Source organism: Lolium perenne, chromosome 6, assembly GCF_019359855.2.
Source record: "Lolium perenne isolate Kyuss_39 chromosome 6, Kyuss_2.0, whole genome shotgun sequence".
In the NCBI taxonomy this organism is placed as follows: Eukaryota; Viridiplantae; Streptophyta; class Magnoliopsida; order Poales; family Poaceae; genus Lolium; species Lolium perenne.
In genome coordinates this window covers 2,700,224-2,726,615 of record NC_067249.2, presented here as the reverse complement: position 1 = coordinate 2,726,615, position 26,392 = coordinate 2,700,224, and the positions used below count along the sequence as shown (strand labels likewise).

General features: G+C 46.7%; 1 protein-coding gene and 2 pseudogenes across 1 annotated transcript; 2 read left to right on the top strand and 1 right to left on the bottom strand.

Moving 5' to 3' along the window:
- Positions 1-330: 330 nt before the first annotated feature.
- LOC139832829 (uncharacterized) lies at positions 331-3,704 on the top strand (annotated as a pseudogene).
- An 11,094-nt stretch (positions 3,705-14,798) lies between these two features.
- On the bottom strand, positions 14,799-18,118 carry LOC139832039 (uncharacterized; annotated as a pseudogene).
- A 1,202-nt stretch (positions 18,119-19,320) lies between these two features.
- Positions 19,321-22,152, top strand: LOC127310915 (wall-associated receptor kinase 3). The gene is made up of 3 exons (XM_051341530.1): positions 19,321-20,392; positions 20,506-20,664; positions 20,958-22,152. Exons 1-3 carry the CDS (start codon positions 19,336-19,338, stop codon positions 21,944-21,946), a joined length of 2,205 nt encoding a protein of 734 aa, XP_051197490.1. The 5' UTR covers positions 19,321-19,335; the 3' UTR covers positions 21,947-22,152.
- The last annotated feature ends 4,240 nt before the right edge of the window (positions 22,153-26,392 follow it).

The following is a 26,392-nucleotide window of genomic DNA, read 5'->3' as shown; positions in this document are numbered from 1 at the left end:
CTTTTGTCGCGGGTCGTAATACGGCCCGCGACAAAAGGGCCATGCCTATATATACACACAGCCACCCCCCCCCCCCCCCAACCTCCCTACATTTTTTTCCTTGGTGGTGAAAGGTGGAGGTGTATGCTAGCTTATTTTTTCTTCATGTGCACAAGAGGTGTTTGATGAAATGCTTGTGAGGGATGCCACTTGATTTTATTTGATAAGATTTCTCCTCTTTTTGATCCTAAAAGGTTAGCAACTATTTTCTCGTATATACATAGTCCGTACAATACTAATTTTAGCAAGGTGATTGCATATGATACATAATTGTACTTATGATGCAGATGAGTCATCCATGGATGTACGGTAACCGATGTGCTCCCGCTTTCAGAGAGGGCGTGAATTCTTTCCTGCTTGTGGCCGAGGCCAACAAGTCGAAGCAAGGTTTTATGTGTTGTCCATGTCTGAAATGTAAGAACGAGAAGGATTAATCTTGCTCAAGAGACATTAAGAGCCACCTGCTTCGGTTTGGATTCATGTCCAGCTATAATGTTTGGACCAAGCACGGAGAAGAAGGGGTTATGATGGAAGACGGCGATGAAGAAGAAGATAACGATGACCAGTACTGATCTATGTTCTCTGAATGCGATGATACCGCAATGGAAGACAATGAAGAAGAAGGAGGTGAAGAACAGGCAGCAGATGATCCTGTTGATGATGATCTTCATCGGGCCATTTCTGATGCAAGAAGAGACTGTGGCACGGATACAGAGAGGTTGCAGTTCGACATGATATTAGAGGACCACCACAAATTGTTGTACCCAGGTTGTGAAGATGGGCAGAGAAAGTTGGGTAGCATATTGGAATTGCTGAAATGGAAGGCAGAGGTCGGTGTGACTGACTCGGGATTTGAAAAATTGATGATAATATTAAAGAAGCTGTTTCCAAGAAATAACGAATTGCCCGTCAGTACGTATGAAGCAAAGAAGCTTGTCTGCCCTCTAGGATTAGATGTGCAGAAGATACATGCATGCATTAATAACTGTATCCTCTACCGCGGTGAGAAGTACGAGAATTTGAATAAATGCCCGATATGCGGTGCATTGCGGTATAAGATCAGAAAAGATGACCCTGGTGATGTTGAGGGCGAGCCACCCAGGAAGAGGGTTCCTGCGAAGGTGATGTGGTATGCTCCCATAATACCACGGTTGAAACGTTTGTTCAGAAACAAAGAGCATGCCAAGTTGTTGCGATGGCACATGGAAGAACGTAAGAAAGACGCGATGTTGAGGCACCCCGCTGATGGTCGGCAGTGGAGAAACATCGGGAGAGAGTTCCCGGATTTTGCAGGTGAGGCAAGGAACTTATGGTTTGGTCTAAGTACAGATGGCATGAATCCTTTTGGGGAGCAGAGCTGCAGTCACAGCACCTGGCCCGTGACTCTATGTATCTACAACCTTCCTCCTTGGTTGTGCATGAAGCGGAAGTTCATTATGATACCAGTGCTTATCCAAGGCCCAAAGCAACCTGGCAACGACATTGATGTGTACCTAAGGCCATTAGTTGATAAACTTTTGGAGTTGTGGGCCAAACCAGGTGTACGTGTGTGGGATGAGCACACCGAGCAAGAATTTGACCTACGAGCGTTGCTATTCGTAACCATCAATGATTGGCCTGCTCTTAGTAACATTTCAGGACAGACGAACAAAGGATACAATGCATGCACACACTGTTTAGATGAGACTGAAAGTAAATATTTGGGAAAAAGCAGAAAAGTTGTGTACCCGTACAATCGCCGTTTCCTTCCGCGCAAGCATCCCTTAAGGAAAAAAGGCAAGCATTTCGCTGGCGAGGCAGACAACCGCCTGAAGCCTGTCCCCCGTAGTGGTGCTGATATATTTGACATGGTCAAGGATTTAAATGTTATCTTTGGAAAGGGTCCAAGCAGTCGACCTGTTCCGAAAGACGCTGACGGACACGCGCCCATGTGGAAGAAGAAATCTATTTTTTGGGAGCTAGAATATTGGAAAGTCCTGGAAGTCCGCTCTGCAATCGGCGGGATGCACCTGACCAAGAATCTTTGTGTGAATATTCTAGGTTTTCTGGGCGTGTATGGGAAGACAAAAGATACAACAGAAGCACGGGAGGACCAGGAACGTCATAAAGGACGAAACGGGAATCATCCAGGGCAGTTTGAAGGGCCTGCCAGCTACGCTCTTACCAAACAAGAGAAGGAGATCCTTTTTTGAAGCCCTATTCAGTATCAAGGTTCCGTCTGGTTTCTCGTCGAATATAAAGGGAATAGTAAATATGAAGGAGAAAAAATTCCAGAACCTGAAGTCCCATGACTGCCATGTGCTTATGACACAATTGCTTCCGGTTGCATTGAGGAGACTTCTACCAGAAAATGTTCGACTAGCCATTGTGAAGATATGTGCATTCCTCAACGCAATTTCTCAGAAGGTAATGGATCCAGAAACTTTGTCAGGATTACAGGAAGATGTGGTCGAATGTCTTGTCAGCTTCGAGTTGTTGTTCCCACCATCCTTCTTCAATATTATGACGCACCTCCTCGTTCACCTAGTTGAAGAGATTAGAATTCTCGGTCCTGTATTTCTACACAATATGTTCCCCTTCGAGATGTTCATGGGAGTATTAAAGAAATATGTTCATAACCGAGCTAGGCCGGAAGGAAGTATCTCAAAGGGCTACGGAACTGAGGAGGTCATTGAGTTTTGTGTTGACTTTCTTCCTGACCTTAAGCCGATTGGTGTTCTTGAATCTCGGTATGAGGGGAGGCTGACTGGAAAAGGCACACTAGGAAGGAAAGCAACGGTGTGCAGGGACAAGATTTCTTTCAATCAAGCACACTACACAATTCTATACAATTCCAGCTTGGTGGCTCCGTACATCGAGAAACACAAGAATGTTTTACGAGAAATAAACCCGGGCCAGCCCGAGTCCTTGATTACACGTCAACACATGAATACCTTCGGCAGTTGGTTGCAAAGACATCTCATTAGTGACCCAACTGTTGTAGAGCAGCTGTACTTGTTGGCCAGGTTACCATCTTCAAACATATGTACATTCCAAGGGTACAAGATAAATGGGAATACATTTTACACGATCGACCAAGATAAAAAGAGCACCAACCAAAACAGTGGTGTCCGCTTCGATGCAAAAGATGAGAATGGGCAAACCACCACATATTATGGATACATAGAGGAGATATGGGAACTTGACTATGGTCCCACTTTTAAGGTCCCTTTGTTTCGGTGCAAATGGGTGAAGCTCAGCGGTGTACAGGTAGACGATAAGTACGGTATGACAACAGTGGATCCCAACAATCTTGCGTACATGGACGAGCCATTCGTCCTAGCCAACAAGGTGGCTCAAGTTTTCTACGTGAAGGACATGTCTAGCAAATCGAGAAAAAGAAATCAACAAAAGAATACATCAACCGAGGAGCCAAAGCGCCACATAGTTCTTTCGGGGAAAAGAAACATCGTGGGAGTGGATGACAAGACAGACATGTCAGAAGATTATAATAAGTTTAAAGAAATTCCGCCCTTCACGGTGAAAATTGACCCAAGCATCTTGCTAAATGATGAAGATTCTCCATGGCTACGGCGTAGAAGATCACAGCAGTAGATGGCGATGTAATAATGTATTCTTCATATATAGTTCCCAAGACAATCTCTACATTTATGTAATAATGAGAACCCTTTCCCCAACACTGTTAGAGGAGATGGAGCTTTAGTCCTGGTTGCACCCACCAACCGTGACTAAAGGTTACCCACACAGCCTCATCCTGCCGACAGCTTTAGTCTCGGTTGCACCCACCAACCGTGACTAAAGGTTACCCACACATCCTCATCCTGCCGACAGCTTTAGTCTCGGTTCCACCCACCAACCGTGACTAAAGGTTACCCACACATCCTCATCCTGCCGACATCTTTAGTCCCGGTTGCATCCACCAGCCGTGACTAAAGGTTGCCCGCCAATTTTCTTCCCGCGCTTTCCACCGCTTCCCGCCTTCGTCTTCCCGCCATTTTTTCACTATATATATGTAGGCTTGGTCTCCATTTACATATCACATCTACACTCATATCTGCAAACCTCATCACCCTCTCCCATGGCTTCCATCGTATCTCTAGCACCCCGGGAGGTGGAGGCACTTTGCGCCTTGAACAACCCCTGCCCGCCGGGCTACCGCGTCCCGACCTGCTGGTTGCTGAGCGTCGGAGGCGTACCGGTCCCTCCTATCCCTCTAGGTGTGGCACGCGAGATGGCCATCACGAACCACTACTACTTCGAGCTCACGCCAGAGCAGCGGAGGAATCCCCAGTGGCATCCCGACTACAGCCCGACTTGGGACAGCTTCTTCATCAATCAGCGTGAGAGGGCGGTTGCCAGGTACGAGGAGGACGGCCCGCCTCCTTTGAACTTCTACGAGGCCGGCCGTCGGCTGTGGTGGCGCGGCCGGACTCTCCAGAGCGTAATGGCCTACCGTGGCCCCCGCCTGCGCTACCCTCAATCCCAGCCCACGCGTGCTCACCCATCCAGGTTCGACAACCGCGACCCCGATGCTAGCGACGATGACGTCGGCGACTATGATGACTACAGTGGCGACGTTTATAGGGCTAGGCAAGACTATGACTGAATGGCTCCAACATTCGAATCTGGCCATGTATCTTAATTTTCAGTTGAGCTCTGTACTTTAATTCCAGTTCAATCGTAATAAAAAGCAGTGTGGCTTCCACTCAGCAGGATAATGATGATGAACAGGTGATCGAGCCTCCTCGCTACCCCCCGTGGATGATCTCACTGAGAGCCGTCCTTGTGAGCTGCATGTTAAATGTTTCAACCTATCCTTCAAGGCGGCGGTCGGCAATCTCTTACCTACAAGAACTTACCATTGCCATCCGGTCCAAGACGGCTATGCTGTTGTGATGGTGGATGAAGTGATGGTAGATTATGAACAGTTGATCCTTGAGCAACCTGCAGGTGAAGATGGGGAAATCAAAGAACTGGGAGAAGCCCTTAGAACCACCGTTCAATGGCGGAAGGAGAACATTGTGTTTCCAGGTTCGAAGCCAAGCAGGCCACCTCCAGCTCGTACTTTGATTCCAGTTCAATCGTAATAAAATTTCGTAACAACCACTTTATTGAACTAAAACAACCGACAACGACTTTATAAACTGAATTTAAACTAAAACAACCGACAACGACTTTATTGAAATTACAATAAAATAGATAAATGACTAGTCTAGTCTCTATTCGTCGTCGGAGGTTGTCTCCATCCAAATGTCATCCCACCGAGGGTCGTTTTCGGCCCAAGTTGTATTCGGGTTCTCGAGCTCGAACTCGGCGATGGCCCGACGGTGGCGCCTGTTGGACCTGCGTTGTGCCCTGAGGTCAGCGAAGACCACGTCGGTGTTGTCGACGTCGTTGGGGAACTGCGCCCTCCACTGGCGCATCAACTGCTCGTCGTGCTCGGCGATGGCGATCCTGCGCTGCACCTGGCGGTGCTGGCGACGGTCCTCGTCGTCGAGGAGGCACGGCGCTGGCGCGAGGAACTCCGCCTCCTCTAGCGATTCAACATCCGGGAAGTTCATGTCGCGCCGTGGCCGCCGAAATCGCCACGCCGCCGCGTCGTAAGCGCGCACCGCCAGCTCCGGCGTGTTGTACGTGCCGAGGGTGAGGCGGAAGCCACCGGCGCGTATCTCGGCGTAGAACCTACCGCTCGGACACACTCGAACGCCACGGAAACCGGACGACCCTCGACGACGTGGCGGCATCCCGGAGATGAATGAGCGGAGGCGGTGGCGACGTGTGGCTGCGCGCGCACGCGGTGCTCTATATAGCGCACGCGGGGCATGGCACGTGTAAGCCACGGCTACACACGTCGCACGCGGGGCATGGCACGTGTAAGCTACGGCTAAACACGTCGCACGCGGGGCATGGCACGTGTAAGCCACGGCTACACACGTCGCACGCCGGCAGCGGCGGGGCGACACGTGGCACGGGGAAGCGACACGTGTGGCAGGCCGGCGGTGCGGAGTAGAAAAGAAACAGAAACGGATGTCATATTCATGTTCGTTGGATATTGCTGATCAATTTTCATGTATAAAACATTTCTATTTGAGTTATCATTTAAAAGTTATTACAATAATAGTTTTTATCTTTTTAAAATAGTTAAATAGGGTTCTATTTGGGCTGATCCGCGTCCAACGGCTCCAGGCCGTTGGATACAAACGGCCGGAGCCGTTGGATGCAGTGTGCCACGGATCAGCCCCAACCCCCTTTTGTCGCGGGTGGTGGCTCAACCCGCGACAAAAGATCCACCCTTTTATCGCGGGTGGTGGAACGACCCGTGATAAAAGGGGGACCTTTTGTCGCGGGCCGAGCCACGACCCGTGATAAAAGGGGGTGGAGTATATAACCTCCGCGTCGCGGGCGGAGCGTCCACCCGCGACACTGGAGGCCAACCCTAATCGATTTGACGCCGCCAGGCTGCCGGATTTCACCGCGCCGCCTCCCTCGAGCTCCTCCTCCGGCGCAGCCTCCCTCGAGCTCCTCCGCCGCGCCTCCCTCCCTCTGCCACGCGCGCTCGGGGGCCGCCGCGCCGCCTCCTCTCTGCCTCGCTCGGGGGCCGCCGCCGCGCCGCCTCGCACCCGGCCTCGAGCTCCTCTCCGGCGCCGCCGCAGCCGCGCCTCTCTGGCCGCCTCCCTCGAGCTCGCCTCGGCCGCCTCAGGTAGCGCGCGCCACCAGCAAGGGCAGTACCGGCGCCGGCGCCGGCCATTTTTTTTAAATTTTTTAGTTATTTTTAGTTAATAGTTATTTATTATATAATTAGTTAGTTTATTTAGCTAGTCTAGTTTATGTAATTAGTTAGTTAGTTAGTTTATAATTAATATAGTTTTTTAGTATAGTAAAGTTTATGTAATTAGTTAATGTAGTTTATGTAATTAGTTAGTTTGTATTTAGTTAGTATAGTTTTTTAGTATAGTTTACTAAAAAAAACTAGTTAGTGTAATTAGTTAGTTTGTATTTAGTTAGTAATTAGTTAGTTTGTATTTAATTAGTTAGTTAGTATAGTTAGCGTAATTGAACCGGACGCCGATACCGGCCCTCTCCCTCTCCTCTCCCTCTCGCCGAGGGAAGTTGCGGCGTCGGGGGTGTTCGCGAGAGGGAGAACACCCCTCTTCTCTCCCTCTCGCAAACACCCCCGACGCCGCAACTTTTTTCTCCTCTACCTCTGAAACGTCGCAACTTCCCTCTCCTCTCCCTCTCGCCGACACCAGTCGCCGACACCCTCACGCGCCCTCTCCCTCTCGCAAACACCCCTCTTCTCTCCCTCTCGCGAACACCCCCGACGCCGCAACTTTTTTCTCCTCTACCTCTGAAACGTCGCAACTTCCCTCTCCTGTCCCTCTCGCCGACACCAGTCGCCGACACCCTCACGCGCCCTCTCCCTCTCGCAAACACCCCTCTTCTCTCCCTCTCACGAACACCCCCGACGCCGCAACTTTTTTCTCCTCTAGCTCTGAAACGTCGCAACTTCCCTCTCCTCTCCCTCTCGCCGACACCAGTCGCCGACACCTTCACGCGCCCTCTCCCTCTCGGAAACACCCCTCTTCTCTCCCTCTCGCGAACACCCCCGACGCCGCAACTTCCCTCCCTCTCGCAAACAACCGACACCCTCTCCCTCTCGCAAATACCAGTCGCCGACACCCTCTCCCTCTCGCAACCAACCGATGTTGACACCCTCTTCCTCACGTGAGCATTGTCGAGATCCTCTCCTTGAGCCTACCCCATCCGTGGTTAGGGTTAGGTTTTGGGTAGTGTTTGGTTAGGGTTAGTGTTTGATTAAGTTTAGGGTTTGGTTAGGGTTAGAACATGTACTTATCGATTTAATTTTTTGCAGAAACAATGGATCCATTCGAAATCCATCGAGACTTGGAACAGGAAGACCTATTCGAGGACATAATCCGCGATGGTCCAGAAGCCGACCTAGAAGAGCGCGACTCTGGTGATGGAGAAGACCGCGGCTCCGGTGATGGAGAAGCCGACGGCTCCGGTGATGGAGAAGCTGATGGCTCCGGTCATGGAGAAGCCGACGGCTCTGGTGATGGAGAAGCCGATGGCTCCGGTGATGGAGAAGCCGACGGCTCCGGTCATGGCGAGGTATACAATCACTAGGCATTAATGGAATTCTATATGTACATATAGATATAAATTAATTAATTTTTATTCTCTTAGGCCTCCGAAGATAAGTTGGAGAAACGAGTCCCGGCAAAGAGGTTGAGCCCAAAAGACCATTTCACAATTGAAGCTATATCACCGAAAGGCCAACCGGTGGCACCAGCGGCTGTCAGAGTGACATTTAAAAATCAGTGCGGAGTTCTGGTTAGGGATCGTCTCCCGATCACTATTAGAGAATGGAACAAGACCAAGAATGTGTCCGAAAATCAGGTTGCCGATAAGTACAAAGACACACTTTTTGACGACCTCATGACACATTTCACTTTGCCAGTTTTGAGATCGGAGTCTGAGATGGCCAAGCAGAGGGCGCTAGTGAAGAAATGGGCTCTTAAGAAGATGGGGGAACTTTTTCGGGCGTATAAGAACCGGTTATGGGCAACTTATAAGGCCGAGAAGAAGCCTCCATTATTCGAAAACTATCTAGCAAAGCAGGAGCATAACTGGGAAGAATTTGTGAATTACAAAGAATCAGAGGAGGCTATGAGACTGTCAAAGAAAAACAAGAAGAATGCAAGCGAAAAGAAATATCACCATCATACGGGGCGAGGGGGCTACGAAGTAGCCATGCCTAAGTGGGATGCACAAGAGGCTGAGATGAAGCAGAATGGGATCACTCCAGAACCCATCCGAGAAGGATGGGATATTAGGGCTCAAAATTGGTTCCTTGGGCATGGCTGTGAGTATGACATGAAGACAGGGAACCTTGTTGAAAGTGACAGCAAGGTTAAGGTACCCAGGGAAAAATGGATTCAAGTGACGGCAGATATTAAGGCGGGAAAACTAAAGTTTCCTCCCGATAGAGAGAAAGACTTGCTGACGCTTGTCCTCGGTAATCCTGAGAAGGGAGGACGAACAAGAGGCTTCGGCCCTAGTGTTCCGTGGTCGCTTGGGTTTCCGAACGACTCGGAGACTTATAGAAGCCGAGCGAGAGCAAAAAACGCGAGCTGGAGGTGCAGAATGACCGAATGGCCGAGTTCCAACGTCAACTTGACCAGCAGCAGCGGGAGATTCAGCAGCAGCAGCGGGAGATAAATGAACTAAAAGGACAGTGCCAGCCAGATAATACCGCCGGCATATCTCAGCGGCGAGATAGCAGCGTGGCCGACTCGGAGGCCCCACCTTTACGGATGATAGATGGCGGTCCTGGCGACCCCGTGGATGGAATCAAGGAGCAAACACCTTATGATCTCCATGAGGTGTTCAGGAACTTATCTGTTAAGGTGGCGGTCGGCTATGTCTTACCTGCATTTGGAGCTGAAGGTGAGCCGGCAACATGGCATGGCAATGAGATTCCAGCTGGCTATGCTCGTGTCGGGGTGGATTCAGTTGTACCGTCGTGGGAGACATTGCGGCTCGTAATCCCTGGAGGTGATGGTCAGGATACACTCGGAGACGTACTGGGAGAAATCATTCTTTGGGAAAAGAAAAACATCAAGCTTCCAGGTTGGGTAGCTCCTAGTACTAGTCGTCCTAGGTCACCATCACCTCCTCCAAGTGATCGCAGGCCACCATCACCTCCTCCGACTGATCACATGTCGCCACCATCACCCCATGGGTACAACCACGACATCCGTAGCCCATCTCCATCTCCAGCGCCGCCGCCTGCGCCCACTAAGACTCGGAATGCACCCAGCCGGAAGCGTTTCAAGAGTCCTGTCCGCAAGCGGTCGCCCCTCCCAACAGTACCAAAGGTTCCTCCCCCCCGTCCTTACGATCGTACTAAAGAGGGAAATGAGGCCATTGTAAAGAAACACGTGCATGAATAGCTTCATAAGGAAAAACCTCCAGCGCCAGCGCCATACACCGAGAAGCAAAAAGGATATGCTCTTGATTTTCTGACCACACCATCGCAATATGACTTACACGAGAAGAAGGATGACTATACACGCACACTTGTGAGGGTAATTGAGGACAAGGGCACTGCTAAGAAGAAGGATAGTGCTAGCACGAGCAAATCATCAGCTAGAAGTGTACCCGGGAAGAAATCAAGTTCAACAAGTGCACCCCTCAAGGCCAAGCAAGCAGCGACAATGGGCAGAAAAAGAAAGGAAGTTCCCCAGCTCGGAGAACAGTCCAAACAATCGATCCCACCACTTAAAGTGTTAGATGTTCCCTCGGTGTACCAGTAACATGGTGATTTCGATATGGAAGCAGCTGCGGCGCTAGCGGATCAAGTTGGCTGTACCGTGGAGGAATTGCTGAGTTCCCGTGATGCAGTACTACCCATTGCTGATATAGCTCCTAAATTTGTCTACGGGGCCGACTTGGTCAGCAAAGAGCGGCTGCATAAACTGCCAACGCATATGCGGAATTTGCATCAGTGGTACCTTGATGCGTGCAAGGAGAACACAAGTTACATCGTGGCGGATATCCCAGAAGATTATTACTTCCGAAAGGAGGAGATCCATATTGAGATGAATGAACTCTGGCAGCTATTCAATTTAGACGCCCTCGACAAATCTCTCATGAGTTGCTACTGCTTGTAAGTTGTTAACTACATATAAGTTCATGTTCATTCAGTTGTTCCTGTTCATTGCATATACTCATTATATCTTATGTGTTCTCTTATGCAGACTGAAGATCACTGAATGCAGAAGTAATAAGATGTTCAATGTTGGGTTTGTTGACCCAGATAAAGTACATCATGACACGGTAAAGAATAAAGTCTCAGAAACGGGGGGAAACCTACTAAGGTTTATAGGGGAGCAAAGCTTCTGTGATTCAATACTGTTTCCTTACAACTACAGGTGAGAGTCTTAGTGATCTGTTGTGCACATTCAATTTTTCTTACTCGATGTTATGTGTAATTCATGATGTATATATATATAAACATGTGCAGTTTCCACTGGATTCTGCTAAACATTCAAGTTGATAAGGGAATAGTTGAAGTAAGGGACCCATTGAGTAGAGGCCTGGACGGGTTCCGCGACTTGCAGAAGATTCTCCAGACGTAATTTCAATCATTGCCGCGCTATATCTTTCATGAGATATCAATTAATTATCCACTCATTCAATCATTCTTTTGCCTGGCAGGGTTTGGAGAGCTTTGAAGAAGAATATTGCGGGTAACTTCGCAGAGAAGCTAACATTTACTCTTGTACCGTGCGCCCAGCAGCCACAGGAGACGAATCTATGTGGATACTATGTTTGCGAGTCCATTCGCATGTTAACCACTGAGAAGCACAACGATAATAGATTCAACGTACGCAATAACATTCACAACTTTAATTTATTATCGTCAGTATTTCGTTATCAAGATTGATATAGTCATATTCATCTCATATTCCTATATAGGTCGACTTCATGCGGGAGAAGCTCCAACCACACGAGCACATACTAGGAATTACGGAGGAATTGGCGGGACTTCTAATGAAAGAAGTAATAGACGACAACAGCTTGTTTAGTCCAAATAGGCGCAACAAATGATCCCCATGTATTAGTTCGAATAGACGACGGGCTTTAGTCCCGGTGGTAGTGAGCTCCATGTATATGTGTAAGGGGAATCTACGAATAGACTTTTGCTCCCAATATTTGTTTGCTCGATCTATATATAATGAATGAACGTGTACAACTTGTAGTAGCGTACAAATATATGCAACTTTTATTTTAAAATGAAAAAATGAAATAAAAGGGGGGCGGTGGCGGGAGGGGGGGGGGGGGGTTGCTGCACACCTCAAACCCTAAAGCAGCAGCGTTCTGCGTGCGCCAAAAGGGGTGGTAAGCGACCCGTGACAAAAGGGTGGACCTTTTGTCGCGCCTTCGTTGTCGCGGCTGGCCGCCCGCGACAAAAGGCCCTTACGGCCCGCGACAAAAGGGCTGTTTTCCACTAGTGGACGCATACATCGACCAGGGGTGGGCGGCCTTCGCCGTCACTCATCAGCTGCAGATAGGCCAGTTCCTCGTCTTCAAGAAGGTGTCCACCTTCCAGCATAATATGGTCATCTTCGACTACACCTGCACTGAGGTGATGACCATGTGCTGTTACCATGGCGACGCGATCAGGTGTGTCGTCTTCCAAAGTCATGTCTGAAGCTCCTGGTCTGTGTGTACTTGCTGTTCCAGTCGTCTATTCAACTATGATCGTCTATGGTATGTCCTGAACTATGATCGTCCTGTGTCCTGAACTATGATCATCCTGTGTCGTGAACTATGATCGTCCTGTGTGGTGAACTATGAACGTGTTTGAACTATTATCACTGCTAAGTTTGTCTGAACTATGAATTGTGTTCTTCCTTTGCTGTTGATCGCTGGTAACCTCACCACCGAAGGTAAGAGGTAAGAAGAAGCAGTTTCTGGGTTGCAACAAAACAACAGTGACGCCGTTCTGGGCTGCTAGGAGGCCTGAAAACCGATCTACCAAACGGGCAGAGCCTAAATCTCCACGGGGCTGAAAAACTCTATGCAAACCACCAAACAACGTGGCTTTTTTGGCCCATGGGTCATCTACGACGCGCAGGGGACTTATTCCTGCTGCGTCAGTGGTGCAGAAAACTGATGCAACCTACCAAACGCGCCGGACAACAGACCCACGTCACGTGTACTTATATGCATGGGCTCAAATCAATCAATATGTCTCTACAAACAGAAACAAGATCTGGGGGTGGCCCGAACGACTTACCTATGGAATCCGATCGAGTTTGGTCGGCGTACTGCAGCGGGCAGTATGGTGCTGTACATACGTAGCTGCTGCTGTCTGGTGGTGCGCTTACGTTGAGGTGCCGTCCGATACATCTTGGAGTTTGGTCAGTGTTATTATTCAGAAACATCAAAAGAAGCAGTCCGATACGTCGGAAGAAGCCCTAGAGCTTGAGCTGCGACATGTCTCAACCTCGCTGTAATTGTCAGATACTCGGATGCAACCTGCTATCACAGCAACTCCAGCAAGATATGCTGTCAACTCTGTTTCCAGGGGCTAAGGTTAAGAAAAACAACACTGACATTGTCCCCGAAACAGTGCAGAAAGCGGCTTGTTCATCGGCCCACAACATTCCACGACGTGCAAGATACATCACTAGTAGAAAAAGGGGCTTCGCTCCCGGTTCGTAACGGGCTTTAGTTCCGGATTTGCAACCGGGACTAAATATGCGAGACTAAAGACCCCCCCTTTAGTCCCGGTTACTTACGAACCGGGACTAAAGACCCATTCATGTGGGCTGCAGACATTCGTTGGGGCGGAGTACCTTTAGTTCCGGTTGGTGTGACCAACCGGGACTAAAGGTCTCTGCAGGTTTAGGGTTTAAACTCCTAAATCTGGTTTATTACGTTGTGTTTTCATTTCTTTTATATTTTATTTTATGTTTTATTTTAATTTAAAAGAAGTTTCAGTACACATATTCTACGTAGTATATACACGTTACACGTTGATACATATGAATATACAATTTCAAACAAGTTTGAAATTTCAAACAAGAAGAATTCAAGAGAAATATATAATACTCAATCTCGGGTGACCATATACAACTTCAAACAAGTTTACATATACAATTTTCAAGTGGATATCGGATGCATTAGAAGTTCTTCGTCCTCGTAATAGTGTTGTCCATTAGGATGCAGGACCTCTCTCATAAAAAATCATGCTAATTCCTCTTGAATTAGTTGGAAGCGAGCTTCTGGATCAAGCTTCTCCCGCAAGTCACTCCTCCGCAAGTTGATATCCTGAGCCCTCCGCTCAAAGGTGTGTCCCCGAATGAACTCACAAACATAGTATCCACATAGATTGGTCCCCTTTGGCTGAGTTGGAACATTAGCTAACCTTCTAATGTTAGCTGATCGTTGAATTCACCGGTTATGTTATCTTTGAACCGTTTCCAAACCCTGTAGGGCAAAGAAATTAAATGAACAAGGAAGTTATTAGTTACTTGATATCAGGAAATGAACGAAAGAGGCCGATATAGTGCGCAAATGATTGAAAATAATTACTTTTGCAGCATTAATATTATGCTGGTCCAATGCTTTGGGTCCATATTCAGAGAGTCCATGACTTCAACTCCGGAGTTGTCAAATTGAATTATTAGCATAATCCAGTGGAACCTGCAGACACGTTACATGCACAGTCATGCATAACTCATCGATTAGATATAACATGGAGTGAACAAAAGAGAATGTGCTCAAGACAGAAACACTCACCCAAAATGGTAAGGAAATAGAATTTCACTTTTGAGTTCCTGGTTTGTAAGAAACTTGTACAGGTCGAGGTTTGAGCCACGAGTGCCGCCCGATGACAGCGACGACGACAATGGCAACTTAGAAGGCGACGACTACCAGTACAACGGCGGCGACTACGAAGACTACGATTATGCATATTATAGGCCTAGGCAGGAGTATGACTAAATCACTCCAACATTCCAAGATGTACTCCTAGACCTAAACATGTCCTTCACATCATTGGCTGTAGTTCAAATTTCATGTATCATTAGTGGTATCTCGAATCAATCGAATCATTCGAAAATGGACATCAAACACATCACAGATAATATAATTCACATGATCCATACAAAGTTTGGAACAAATTTTCCTCAACAAAGTTTGGTACAATAAATTATTACACATCATTTATTCCCTTGTGTCCCTTGCTTACGATTGTGCCGTAACCATGGAGCATCCTCATCATTTAACCTAATGCTTGGGTCAGTGTTCACTTTGAAGGGCGGAATTTCACCAAACTTATTATAATCTTCTGACATGTATGTCTTGTCCTCCACTCCCACGATGTTTCTTTTCCCTGAAAGAACTATATGACGCTTTGGATCATCGCATGATGTAGTCATTTTCTTATCTTTCTTTTTCCTCGGTTTGCTACTCATGTCCTTCACATAGAAAACCTGAGCTACATCTTTGGCTAGGACGAATGGTTCATCAAGGTAACCGAGATTGTTGAAATCCACCATTGTCATTCCGTATTGCTCGTCCACCTTTACCCCACCTCCTGTTAGCTTGAACCATTTGCACCGGAACAAAGGGAACTTAAAGGAGGGTCCATAGTTAAGTTTCCATATCTCCTCTATGTAACCATAATATGTGACTTTTTGCCCACTCTCGGTTGCTGCATCAAAGCGGACACCACTATTTTGGTTGGTGCTCTTTTTTATCTTGGGCGATCGTGTAAAATTTATTCCCATTTATCTCGTATCCTTGGAAAGTCAATATAGTCGAAGATGGTGACTTGGCCAACATGTATAGCTAATCTTCAACATCATTGTCACTCATTAAATGTTTTCGCAACCAACCGCCGAAAGTCTCCATGTGGGTCTTTGTAATCCAGGATTCAGGCTTCCCCGGGTTGTTCGAGCGTAAAATATTCTTGTGTTCCTCGAAGTACGGATCCACCAAGATGGAATTTTATAGAACTATGTGGTGTGCTTCAGTCATAGAATGGCCGTCCATACATATCATTGATTTCCTTCCGATCGTGCCTTTTCCACTTAATCTCCCCTCGTGCCGCGATTGAGGAAGACGAATCGGCTTAAGGTCAGGAACATAGTCAACACAAAATTCAATTACCTCCTCATTTCCATAGCCTTTGGCGATGCTTCCTTCTAGCCTAGCATGGTTACGAACATATTTATTTAATACTCCCATGAACCTCTCAAAGGGGAACATATTGTGTAGAAATACAGGACCGAGAATGGAAATCTCTTCGACTAGGTGAACAGGAGGTGCGTCATAATATTGAAGAAGGATGGTGGGAACACCAAGTCGAAACTGACAAGACATTGGACCACATCGTTCTGTAACCGTGGTAGATCTTCTGGATTGATTACCTTCTGAGAGATTGCATTGAGGAATGCACATAGCTTCACAATGGCTACTCGAACATTTTCCGATAGGAGCCCCCTCAAAGCAATCGGAAGCAATTGCGTCATAATCACGTGGCAGTCGTGAGACTTCAGGTTTTGGAACTTTTTCTCCGCCATATTTATTATTCCCTTTATATTCGACGAGAAGCCAGACGGGACCTTCATACTGCTCAGACATTCAAAAAAGATGACCTTCTCTTATTTGGTAAGAGCGTAGCTGGCACGACCTTGAAACCGTTTCGGATGTCGGTCTTCTGGGTCTTTCAAATGTTGCTGGTCCTGCTGTGCTTCCTTTCTATCATTTGTCTTCCCATACACGCCCAAGAAGCTTAGCAGGTTCACGCAAATATTCTCCGTAACATGCATCACGTCGATTGCAGAGTGGACATCTAGGACTTTCCAATATTCTAGCTCCCAAAATATAGATTTGTTCTTCCACATGAGTGCGTGCCCATCAACTCCCTGCGGAACTGATTGTCCAGCAGGACCCTTTCCAAAGATGACTTTCAAATCCTTGACCATATCAAATACATCAGCACCAGTACGTTCCGTAGGCTCCAGCCGGTGATCTGCCTTGCCGTTGAAATGCTTGCCTTTCTTTCTTAAGTTATGATGTCGGGCAAGAAATCGACGATGCCCCAGGTACACATTCTTCTTACAATTATCCAAATATATACTTTCAGTCTCATGTAAACAGTGTGTGCATGCCTTCTATCCCTTATTTTTTGCCCCGAAAGGTTACTAAGAGCAGGCCAATCATTGATGGTTACGAAAAGTAAAGCTCGTAGGTAAAATTCCTCTTCTTTGTGCTCATCCCACACACGTATACCAGGTCTGCCCCACAACTGTAAAAGTTCATCAACTAATGGCCTTAGGTACACATCGATGTCGTTGCCAGGTTGCTTCGGACCTTGGATGAGCACTGGCATCATAATGAACTTCCACTTCATGCAAAACCAAGGAGGAAGGTTGTAGATGCATAGAGTCACGAGCAAGGTGCTATGGCTGGAGCTCTGCTCGCCAAAAGGATTCATGCCATCTGTACTTAGACCAAATCTTAAGTTCCTTGCATCACCTGCAAAATCTTTGAACTCTCTGTCTATCTTTCTCCATTGCGTTCCATCAGCAGGGTGTCTCAACTCCCCGTCCGACTTACGGTCCTCTTTGTGCCATCGTAACAACTTGGCATGCTCTTTGTTCCTGAACAGACGTTTCAACCGTGGTATTATAGGATCATACCACATCACCTTGGCGGGAACACTCTTCCTGGGTTTCTCGCCCTCAACATCATTACCAGGGTCATCTCCTCTGATCTTATAAAGCAATGCAGTGCATACCGGGCATTCATTCAAATTCTCGTATTCACCGCGGTAGAGGATGCAGTCGTTAATGCATGCATGTATCTTCTGAACCTCTAAACCTAGAGGGCAGACAACCTTCTTTGCTTCGTACGTACTGGCGGGCAACTCGTTATTCTTTGGAAACATATTCTTCATCATTTTCAGCAACTTTTCAAATCCTGAGTCAGATAGACCTTCATGTGCCTTCTATTTCAGCAAATCCAGTGTGCATCCCAGCTTTTTCAGACCATTATCGCATCCTGGGTACAACGACTTTTTGTGATCCTCTAACATGCGATCCAAATTCTCCCTCTCCCTTTCAGTTTCGCAGCCTCTCCGTGCAACAGCAATGGTCCGACCAAGATCATCAGCGGGCTCATCACGTGCCTCTTCTTTACCTTCCCCGTCACCTTCCCCTTCTGCTTCCCCTCCTTCTTCAGCATCCTCCATGAAAGTATCACCGAAATGATCAGGATAGTTGTCATCATCCTCTTCTTCATTTGCTTCCATTCTAACCCCTTTTTCTCCATGCTTGGTCCAACAATTATAGCTTAGCATGAAACCGTGCTGAAGCAGGTGGACGTGAACGGTTCTTGAGGAAGAGTAGCCCTTCTGATTCTTACAGACAGCACATGGACAGATAACAAAACCCCCCTGCTTGTTCGCATTAGCCACTGCGAGGAAATCATTCAAACCCGTAATGAACTCGTCCGAGAGTCGGTTACCGTACATCCATTGCCGATTCATCTGCATTATTATTATATAAAGTATATAATTAACCATCATGCATTTGTTAAACTAACTAGCTAGAAATAATAGAAATTAAACTATGAACTACACATGCATATTTATCAATGACATATGAAAGGTTCAAGTTGCTAACCGCGATCGAGGAGGAAAAATAAATGAGAAAGTTTAAGTGTGGCTCGGACACTTCATATTTGTTTTATGTGACCACAAGTGGCATCATGCTCTCGGGCATTTCATCGAACACCTCTTGTGCATAAGAGCAGAAAAGCCAATCCCACCACCCCTTGTTAATAGAAGTGAAACACCAAGAGCTCACACACAAGCCAAGTGTGCTGCAGCAGTATTTATAGTGGTGGGACTTTAGTCCTGGTTGGCCTGGCCAACCGCGACTAAAGGTTCTCGGGTCAGGACTGAGAACCTTTAGTCGTGGTTGGCCAGGCCAACCGGAACTAAAGATCCGCCCGTACACCAGCTGTCGACCGAGGCCGTTGGGCCCAGAGCTTTAGTCGCGGTTCGCCTGCCGAACCGGGACTAAAGACCCCATTAGTCCCGGGCTAAAATGTTTGGAGACTAATGGGGTGGTATGGAAGCCCCTTTTTCTACTAGTGCATGTACCTTTGCCAATCTGATCGAATTTGTTCTGACTTCTGATATTAGCTTCATAGTATGGTAGATGCAAGGTGTTCTGAAGTATAAGTGAACGTCAGTCTCTGGGCATGAGGCATATTAATTGCAATTTTTTGTATGTTATGTATCTTTGTATTATCTTTTAAATAAGTTGTGTATATTGTACGTAAAAGTTACTGACCTAGAAAATGCACTGATCACATGATAATATATGTACTCGGGTGCGCGGGTAGAGTATTTGGTAGTAGTTGCTCACGTATAATGCCGTGTTGGATTGTATAATGTCGTGCGAATGCACGCGTTGCTTGGAAAGTCAACTCATCGTGTTGTATTAAATCCAATACCAAACCCATAGCAGGTCCCTAATATAAGGTCGTGTGTAGAATAATGGGTCTATTTTGGGTCTGCTCAAACCAAGGTTGTGAAGTCCATAAATATTATTTTCGTGATGCTGCTCGTTTCTGAAGCCAACCACTAAGGGTGTCACTACTCCTTGTTTATAGTTCGTCTATAAAAGAGGATGGTGCGCCGTAGCTAATGGCAGAGGTCGACGAGCTTGCGCACCTAGCATTATGACCACACCCTCGCACTCGAACCTTTCCCAGCTGCCGCCAATGCTCCTCATTCTCCTCCTTGCAGCAGCAGCTGGGTCTGACTTGATCATGTTCCAGACTGCCGCTGCTGAGATTGCGCTTCCGGGTTGCCCCGATAAGTGCGGTGACGTGAGCATCCCCTACCCCTTCGGCATGGGGAAGGCCGGTTGTTTCCTCCCAGGCTTCGAGGTCACCTGCAACACCGCCGTCCAGCCGGCTCGCGCCTTCCTCGCCTACACACCAGGAGATGAAAACGCAACACACCACGAGAAGAGGATCATGGGCATGGCGGGCGCCACTCCCGTGGCGTCCGACAACATCACAGTTGAGCTTTTGCCAGTGGAGCTGATGGATGTATCAGTCGGGAAGGCCGAGGCACGAGTGTACTACGGACTCAGTTCATACTGCCGCACCAGTCCAGTTGATCGCACCATAAAAAGCCCCATAATGGTTTTGGAGGAAAAGGGGCCGTTCCTCCTGTCGGTGACGCGCAATGTACTCGTTGGCGTGGGAGCGTGGCGAGTCGAAGTTATGTTTGTGAGCGACTTGGCCATGACCGATAACATGTCCGACACGTTCATTCTCTACTGCCTTTCAGATATCAATGGACACGTGCAGTATGCCACCAATGGGTCGTGCGGTGGGCGCGGCTGCTGCGAGGCTGTCATGCCCCCGGACACGGTCCCACAAACCAGGTTCGCCCCGCTGGTGAACCCTCAAGAAGACCCCGACTACCGGAAGGAAATCAACCCGTGCTCCTATGCCATGCTGGTGGAGAAATCATGGTACAACTTCTCTACCACAGACTTGTCTGGCTATGAGGGGATGTCCAACAAATTCTCCAGGGGTGTCCCCCTGGTGATCGACTTCGCCATCAGGACAGGTACGTGTCCGGCAGCAGGCCAGCAGCCACCCAAAGGCTATGCGTGCCTTAGCAGAAACAGCTACTGCGGCAACGCCACCAGCGGAGAAGGTTACATTTGCAAGTGTGACGAGCATTACGATGGAAACCCATATGTCCCCAACGGATGCCAAGGTAAAGGAAATATACTATATATACGTACATATATATGTTGCTCGGAGCAGCCCCGATCGAGTACCTGGACGACCTCTTGTATCTTTAAGTTTGCTTCCTTTTCACTTTGCCAGACATCGATGAGTGCAAGCTTCATGAGAAGTACAACTGCTCTAATGGTGGAACCTGCAAGAACAGGCTTAACGGCTATGACTGTCCATGCGGACCCGGAATGACCAACAAAGGAGGAAAATGCACGGAGATATTTCCCACAGTAGCAAAGGCAGTTGTGGGTAAGCACTATTTTGCTTGGATTATTTTTTATTTCTTCACTGTGCATTATTTCAGTGTCATTTACTTTTAGTAATACCTTATACTTTCACACAAGAAAAGAAAAGGAAGCATCATACTCAAAATCAGGAAATTAAATGAATTTGTTTATCTCATAGCCCAAAAGAAAAGACAGATCGTAAATATTACTTTGATCAAACCATGATTCATGCTTTTGTTTGTGGTATGTATATATATATATAGTACACATTGGAAAATTATGCAAAATAATGGTGCCTATATATTGTCCATGTAGGTGCGGTAGCTGGTCTCCTTGTTCTGGCCCTTCTATCATTCATTATCATTCTTCGCAAAGAGCGTCGGAAGACAAAAGAATTCTACCGTAAGAATGGTGGGCCAACATTAGAGAAGGCTAAAATGATAAAGATTTATAAAAAAGAGGATCTCAAGCATATTTTGATGAGCAGCAATGTAATTGGAAAAGGTGGTTTTGGTGAAGTTTTCAAGGGATTTGTTGATAAAGTAGAAGTTGCAGTAAAGAAACCAATAACCGGTAATTTGCTAGAGAGCGAGCAGTTTGCAAATGAAGTCATCATCCAGTCTCAAGTTATCCATAGGAACATTGTTAGGCTCTTAGGTTGTTGCCTAGAAGTGGACACCCCCATGCTAGTGTACGAGTTCATCTCCAAAGGTAGCATGGACGATATTCTTCATGGGGAGGGCAACAAGGAGCCTCTTAACTTGGACGTGCGTCTAAGGATTGCTGCAGAATCAGCACATGGTCTAGCTTATATGCATTCACAAGCACATATAAAAATTTTGCATGGTGATGTGAAGCCAGCAAACATTCTCTTGGATGAGAACTTCGCGCCGAAGATCTCAGACTTCGGCATATCAAGGTTGATTGCGAGAGACAAGGAACATGCTGCAACAGTTATCGGTGACAGGACCTATATGGATCCAGTGTACTTACAAACAGGTCTGTTGACTGAAAAGAGTGATGTATACAGTTTTGGGGTTCTCATCCTAGAGCTTATTAGCAGGAAGAGGGCCACTTATTCTGACAACAATAGCTTGGTCAGCAGTTTCCTTGATGCTCACAAAAAGGGGGAGAAAGCCACTAAGCTATTTGACAAGGACATTGCTTCTAAAGAAAATTTGGAAGTTCTTGATAATCTCACGGAGATTGCTGTGGAATGTCTTAACCTTGATGTCGACCAAAGGCCATCAATGACAGAAGTGGCAGAACGCCTTCTCATTCTAAACCGATCTCGTAAGTTGTAAGTTGATTATCAGCAAGATTGTGTTGAGTCCGTCCATGTGTACCACCATGTAAAATAAGGTAGACAACTATCATTGTACCAACATTTACTTTATTTGTTGATGTGAGAAGCAAGGTGTGCACCCTTGGTTGTAATGAAATTTGTATTGTGAGTATTTGTCCTTTGTTTGAGAAAATGTATGAACAAGTTAATTAAAGTCTTTTGTTATTTGTGTTGTATGTGGCGGCGAGTTTCTATGATTTTTTATATAATGTATGAATTTTAATTGAACTCGTTTTTAACTAAGATATATACTACAGAAGGATCGAGAGGATCTAGAAGTTGAGCTACGTTAGAAAAAAGAAGTTACAGATGTTCTGTGCCAGGTGGGCTAAGAACATCATTAAAGATGAACAATATTTTACAATCATGTGTATACCACCAGTCCAATCCACCGCAAAAAATAAACCATGGGTATTAGCCTTGCAGGTGGCTTAATGCTTCTTCATAAGCAACCCGACCAGGGCAAGCCTCTTTTCATAAGGAGATGCAAAAGGGGCATCATTGGAATGGATGGTGGAATGGATGGAGTCGCGCACGAGGAAGAATTCTATCAATACGGCGACCCAAAGATTGAAGATGACGATGACGATAAAACACCATACACTCCTAGAAGAAGGCCCACACAACCTAAGAAATGTATTCTGTTCAGAAGAAAAAGTCATGATGTGGGGCTAAATTATTCAACATCAATCAACATAGGCAAGAAGAAAAAGATGATTGTCAAACAGTGAGAAACATGATGTGTGTGCATGTGCGATGAAACTATTATTATATGTATCATTTTTGTATAAGTAGGAACATCTTTATGGTGTACCTAATGATGTAATAATACATATATGTACACATTATTTCTATCTCTTGTTTTTTACAATGTTGCTGTAGAGAAGCCCCTACGGTGTGAATTATTTCTATCTCTTTTGCCTATTTCAAATAGAATGTTAAAAAAATTCAGATTTAACCTGGTTGGCACCGGAACCTCTGTCCCGGCGGCGTGGGTGTCGAGTGTCCATGTCCAGGAACGGCCAACGGGGCATTTATTTCTTCAGCCCACAGGAGTTGTGGGTTCATGATACTGCTGTCCATGTGGGGCTAGGAAATATTCAATATACGGCAAATAATACCATCTCTATACAACAACAACCCGTGGGTCTAAGGACATGTGTCGAGGCGAGGCATCACATCGGTGGGGTAGCACCTAGGAGCTGCAACACATTTCTCCGCCATGCTGCTGTTTTCCATCGTCTTTGTCCCCCTATCCTCATAACGGAACCGAGGGAGTATGTTAGACTGCTACTTTGAAACTTCATTGATATTATATTCCTAAGATGATTCGTATTTTGCGTGAGCAACTAGTCTGTTTTAGAAATAGTTTATGGGAGGTAAAATATAGGAAAAGAGAACCTCCGTCGAGTGCCATGCATCGTGTGTGGACACAACGAACCACGTTTATGATGTGGGTCCCATGCAGAACCTTATCTCCTCAACCCCTCCTGACCGCTTGTTCTCTCTTGCCCCTAGCGAGACCACTCCGAACGCCAATGCATCCCTTCTGCTCACAGGCCACTCTGCCATGAAAGCGCTCCGGAATGGTGCATGGTACCTCGGCGTCGCCCACCTCTGGTTACTACTGCTGGCGCCATGCTAGCCCCCTACCCTTGTGCCGCCGCTAGCTGCCTAGGTCGCATGGACCTCCCCCTCTTACCCCACTTGAAACTAGTAGGGAAAACGCTATGGGGGCAACGGTAATGGAAGCGGGCGAGCCTAATGGCACGCCGCTGCTAATATTGCCAGAGTGCACTGCATGCACACGTGACTAGTATCTAGACAATGGTAGCGGACCGCTGGTCGCCCACGCGACTAATAAGTGGGGCCCATGGTAACACCGCACCCAATGTCATCCGCAGAGGGCTCCGGTGTGCACACGTAGAAGGTAATATCTTACCGGTCGCGTGCCCTGAAGCTCGCGCGCTACTTATTTGTTTGGTCCGTGTGGGAAATTTGCACTATACAATATCCGCATTGTACCTACTATAAAGCACATATATGATGTGCATGATATGCATAGTGGCTGCACTGTACGAGATGATAAGCATGGCCCATGCGTACCATCAATCATGTATATAAATATGCCTGCCCTCTCCCTTGCCTAGTAATTAAGCAATGATTAATCAGGGTGGCGTAGGCTATAGCTAGCCTAGGAAATCTTCGAGGAACTCATCTTAGGGGAATGGATAACTTCGGTAGAGAAATTCAGGTCAGCTAATTTCTTGGTAGCTGGCGGCAAACCGGCATGCTGCAGATAATTTAGCCGCAGCGTGCCCTATGGCTGGCCCGCTACTACTATACTCCGTAAGTGCCCTTTTTATCCCCCTCTCAATCTTGCTCTTCCCTTTTTCCACTCATCTGGACTGACTCACAATAGAAAACGAAGATGAACCCTAGCTAGCAACCGCCGCACCTCCGCCACTCCACACCCTTGCCGACGCCTCGTGTGTCCACGAGGGACTTCCCGACGATCGCCCTTGCGTTCGTCGCTGCCCCACGCATCCGTCGGGGACTCCCCACCGACCCGGGTGACGCCTCGTGTGTGTGTGTGTAACTACCTATATTTTCTAAAACGCACGTGGGTGTAACTACACCTGGTGAGAGGAAATAATAAAAGTGTTTATTGTTATATCTTAGTTTTCATGATAAAAGTTTACATCCCATGCTATAATTGTATTAACCGGAAACATTAATACATGTGTGTTTTGTAAACATAAAAGATTCCCTAGTAAGCCTCTTGTTAAACTAGCTTGTTGATTAATAGATGATCATGGTTTCCTGATCATGAACATTGGATGTTACTAACAACAAGGTCATATCAATAGGTGAATGATGTGATGGACATACACCTATAGTAAGCGTAGTATATGATCAAGTCATTTAGCTCTTTGTGCTTCAAGTTTTAATATGCATAGTAACTTAATCCTTCGACCATGAGATCATGTTAATCACCTACACCGGATGGATGCTTTGATGACACCAAACACTACTGCGTAAATGGGTTGTTATAAAGGTGGCATTAAGTGTTCAGAAAGTATAGGGTTGAGACACTTGTATCAATAGTGGGATTTGTCCATCCTAATGACGGATAGATATACTCTGGGCCCTCTCGGTGGAATGATATCTAATTAGCTTGCAAGCATGTGACTGGTTCACAAGGGATATCATATCACTGTACGAGTAAAGAGTACTTATCGGTAACGAGGTTGAACTAGGTATGGAGATACCGACGATCAAACTTCGGATAAGTAAAATATCGCGAGACAAAGGGAATTGTTATTTTATGTGAATGGTTCTTTCGATCACGAAGTCATCGTTGAATATGTGGGAGCTATTATGGATCTCCAGGTCCCGCTATTAGTTATTGATTGGAGAGGAGTCTCGATCATGTCCACATAGTTCTCGAACCGTAGGGTGACACACTTAAGGTTTGATGTCGTTTTAAGTAGATATGGAAGATGGAATGGAGTTCGAATGTTGTTCGGAGTCTCGGATGGGATCCAGGACATCACGAGGAGTTCCGGAATGGTCCGGAGAATAAGATTCATATATAGGAAGTCACTTTCCAAGTTTGGAAATGATCCGGTGCATTTATGGAAGGAGCTAGAATATTCTAGAACCTTCTGGAAGAAATCACCATGGAAGGTGGAGTCCCGGATGGACTCCACCAACCCTAACCAGCCAACCAAGAGGGAAGGTGGAGTCCATGGTGGACTCCACCACCTTGGCGGGCCAAGGGAGAAGGAAAGGGAGGAGTCCCATTTCCCCTTGGTTTCACCCATATGGAAGGTTTTGAGTTGGACTCTTATTCGAATTTTGGGCAAACCCTAGGGGGTTCCACCTATATAAAGAGAGGGAGAGGGAGAGGGCTGGCCACCTCTTGAGCCGCACCACCAAGGGCACCCAAGGCCGGCGCCCAAGTGCCCCTCCTCTCTCCCAAACCCTAGCGGTCTTCACCTCGTTGCTACCATCTACTAGATTAGATCTTGGCTTGTTATTCGTTCTTGCGGTCGGAAATTTTTTGTTTTCTATGCTACGAATCCCTACAATATATATATACCAGCACTATTCTGCAACCAGTTGCAGAATAATATTTTGAGCACCGACTTGTACTTTCCTGGACACAAGGTTGAACTTCCTAGATAAGAGGGTTGACCTTTCTGTCGGAGCCTACCTGAACTTCCCATTTTCTTCAGAGCTACTGATTATACTACAAGTTTCTCAACCATTAGGTGTAAATGTGCAAATAATATACCGTTGAATAGATAATGAAAAACCGCAACTTTTACGTCTTCACAATTTTCACAGATTATGCACGGTTTAAATTTAATTTTGAAAATACGAAAACGCTTCTATATGT

What these genes read in the sequence shown, in the direction of transcription:
- LOC127310915 (XM_051341530.1), top strand. Translation starts at nt 19,336, where the DNA reads ATGACCACACCCTCGCACTCGAACCTTTCCCAGCTGCCGCCAATGCTC. An exon ending in TGTCCCCAACGGATGCCAAG is followed by an intron (nt 20,393 to 20,505) that starts GTAAAGGAAATA and finishes TCACTTTGCCAG; the next exon opens with ACATCGATGAGTGCAAGCTT. An exon ending in AGTAGCAAAGGCAGTTGTGG is followed by an intron (nt 20,665 to 20,957) that starts GTAAGCACTATT and finishes TTGTCCATGTAG; the next exon opens with GTGCGGTAGCTGGTCTCCTT.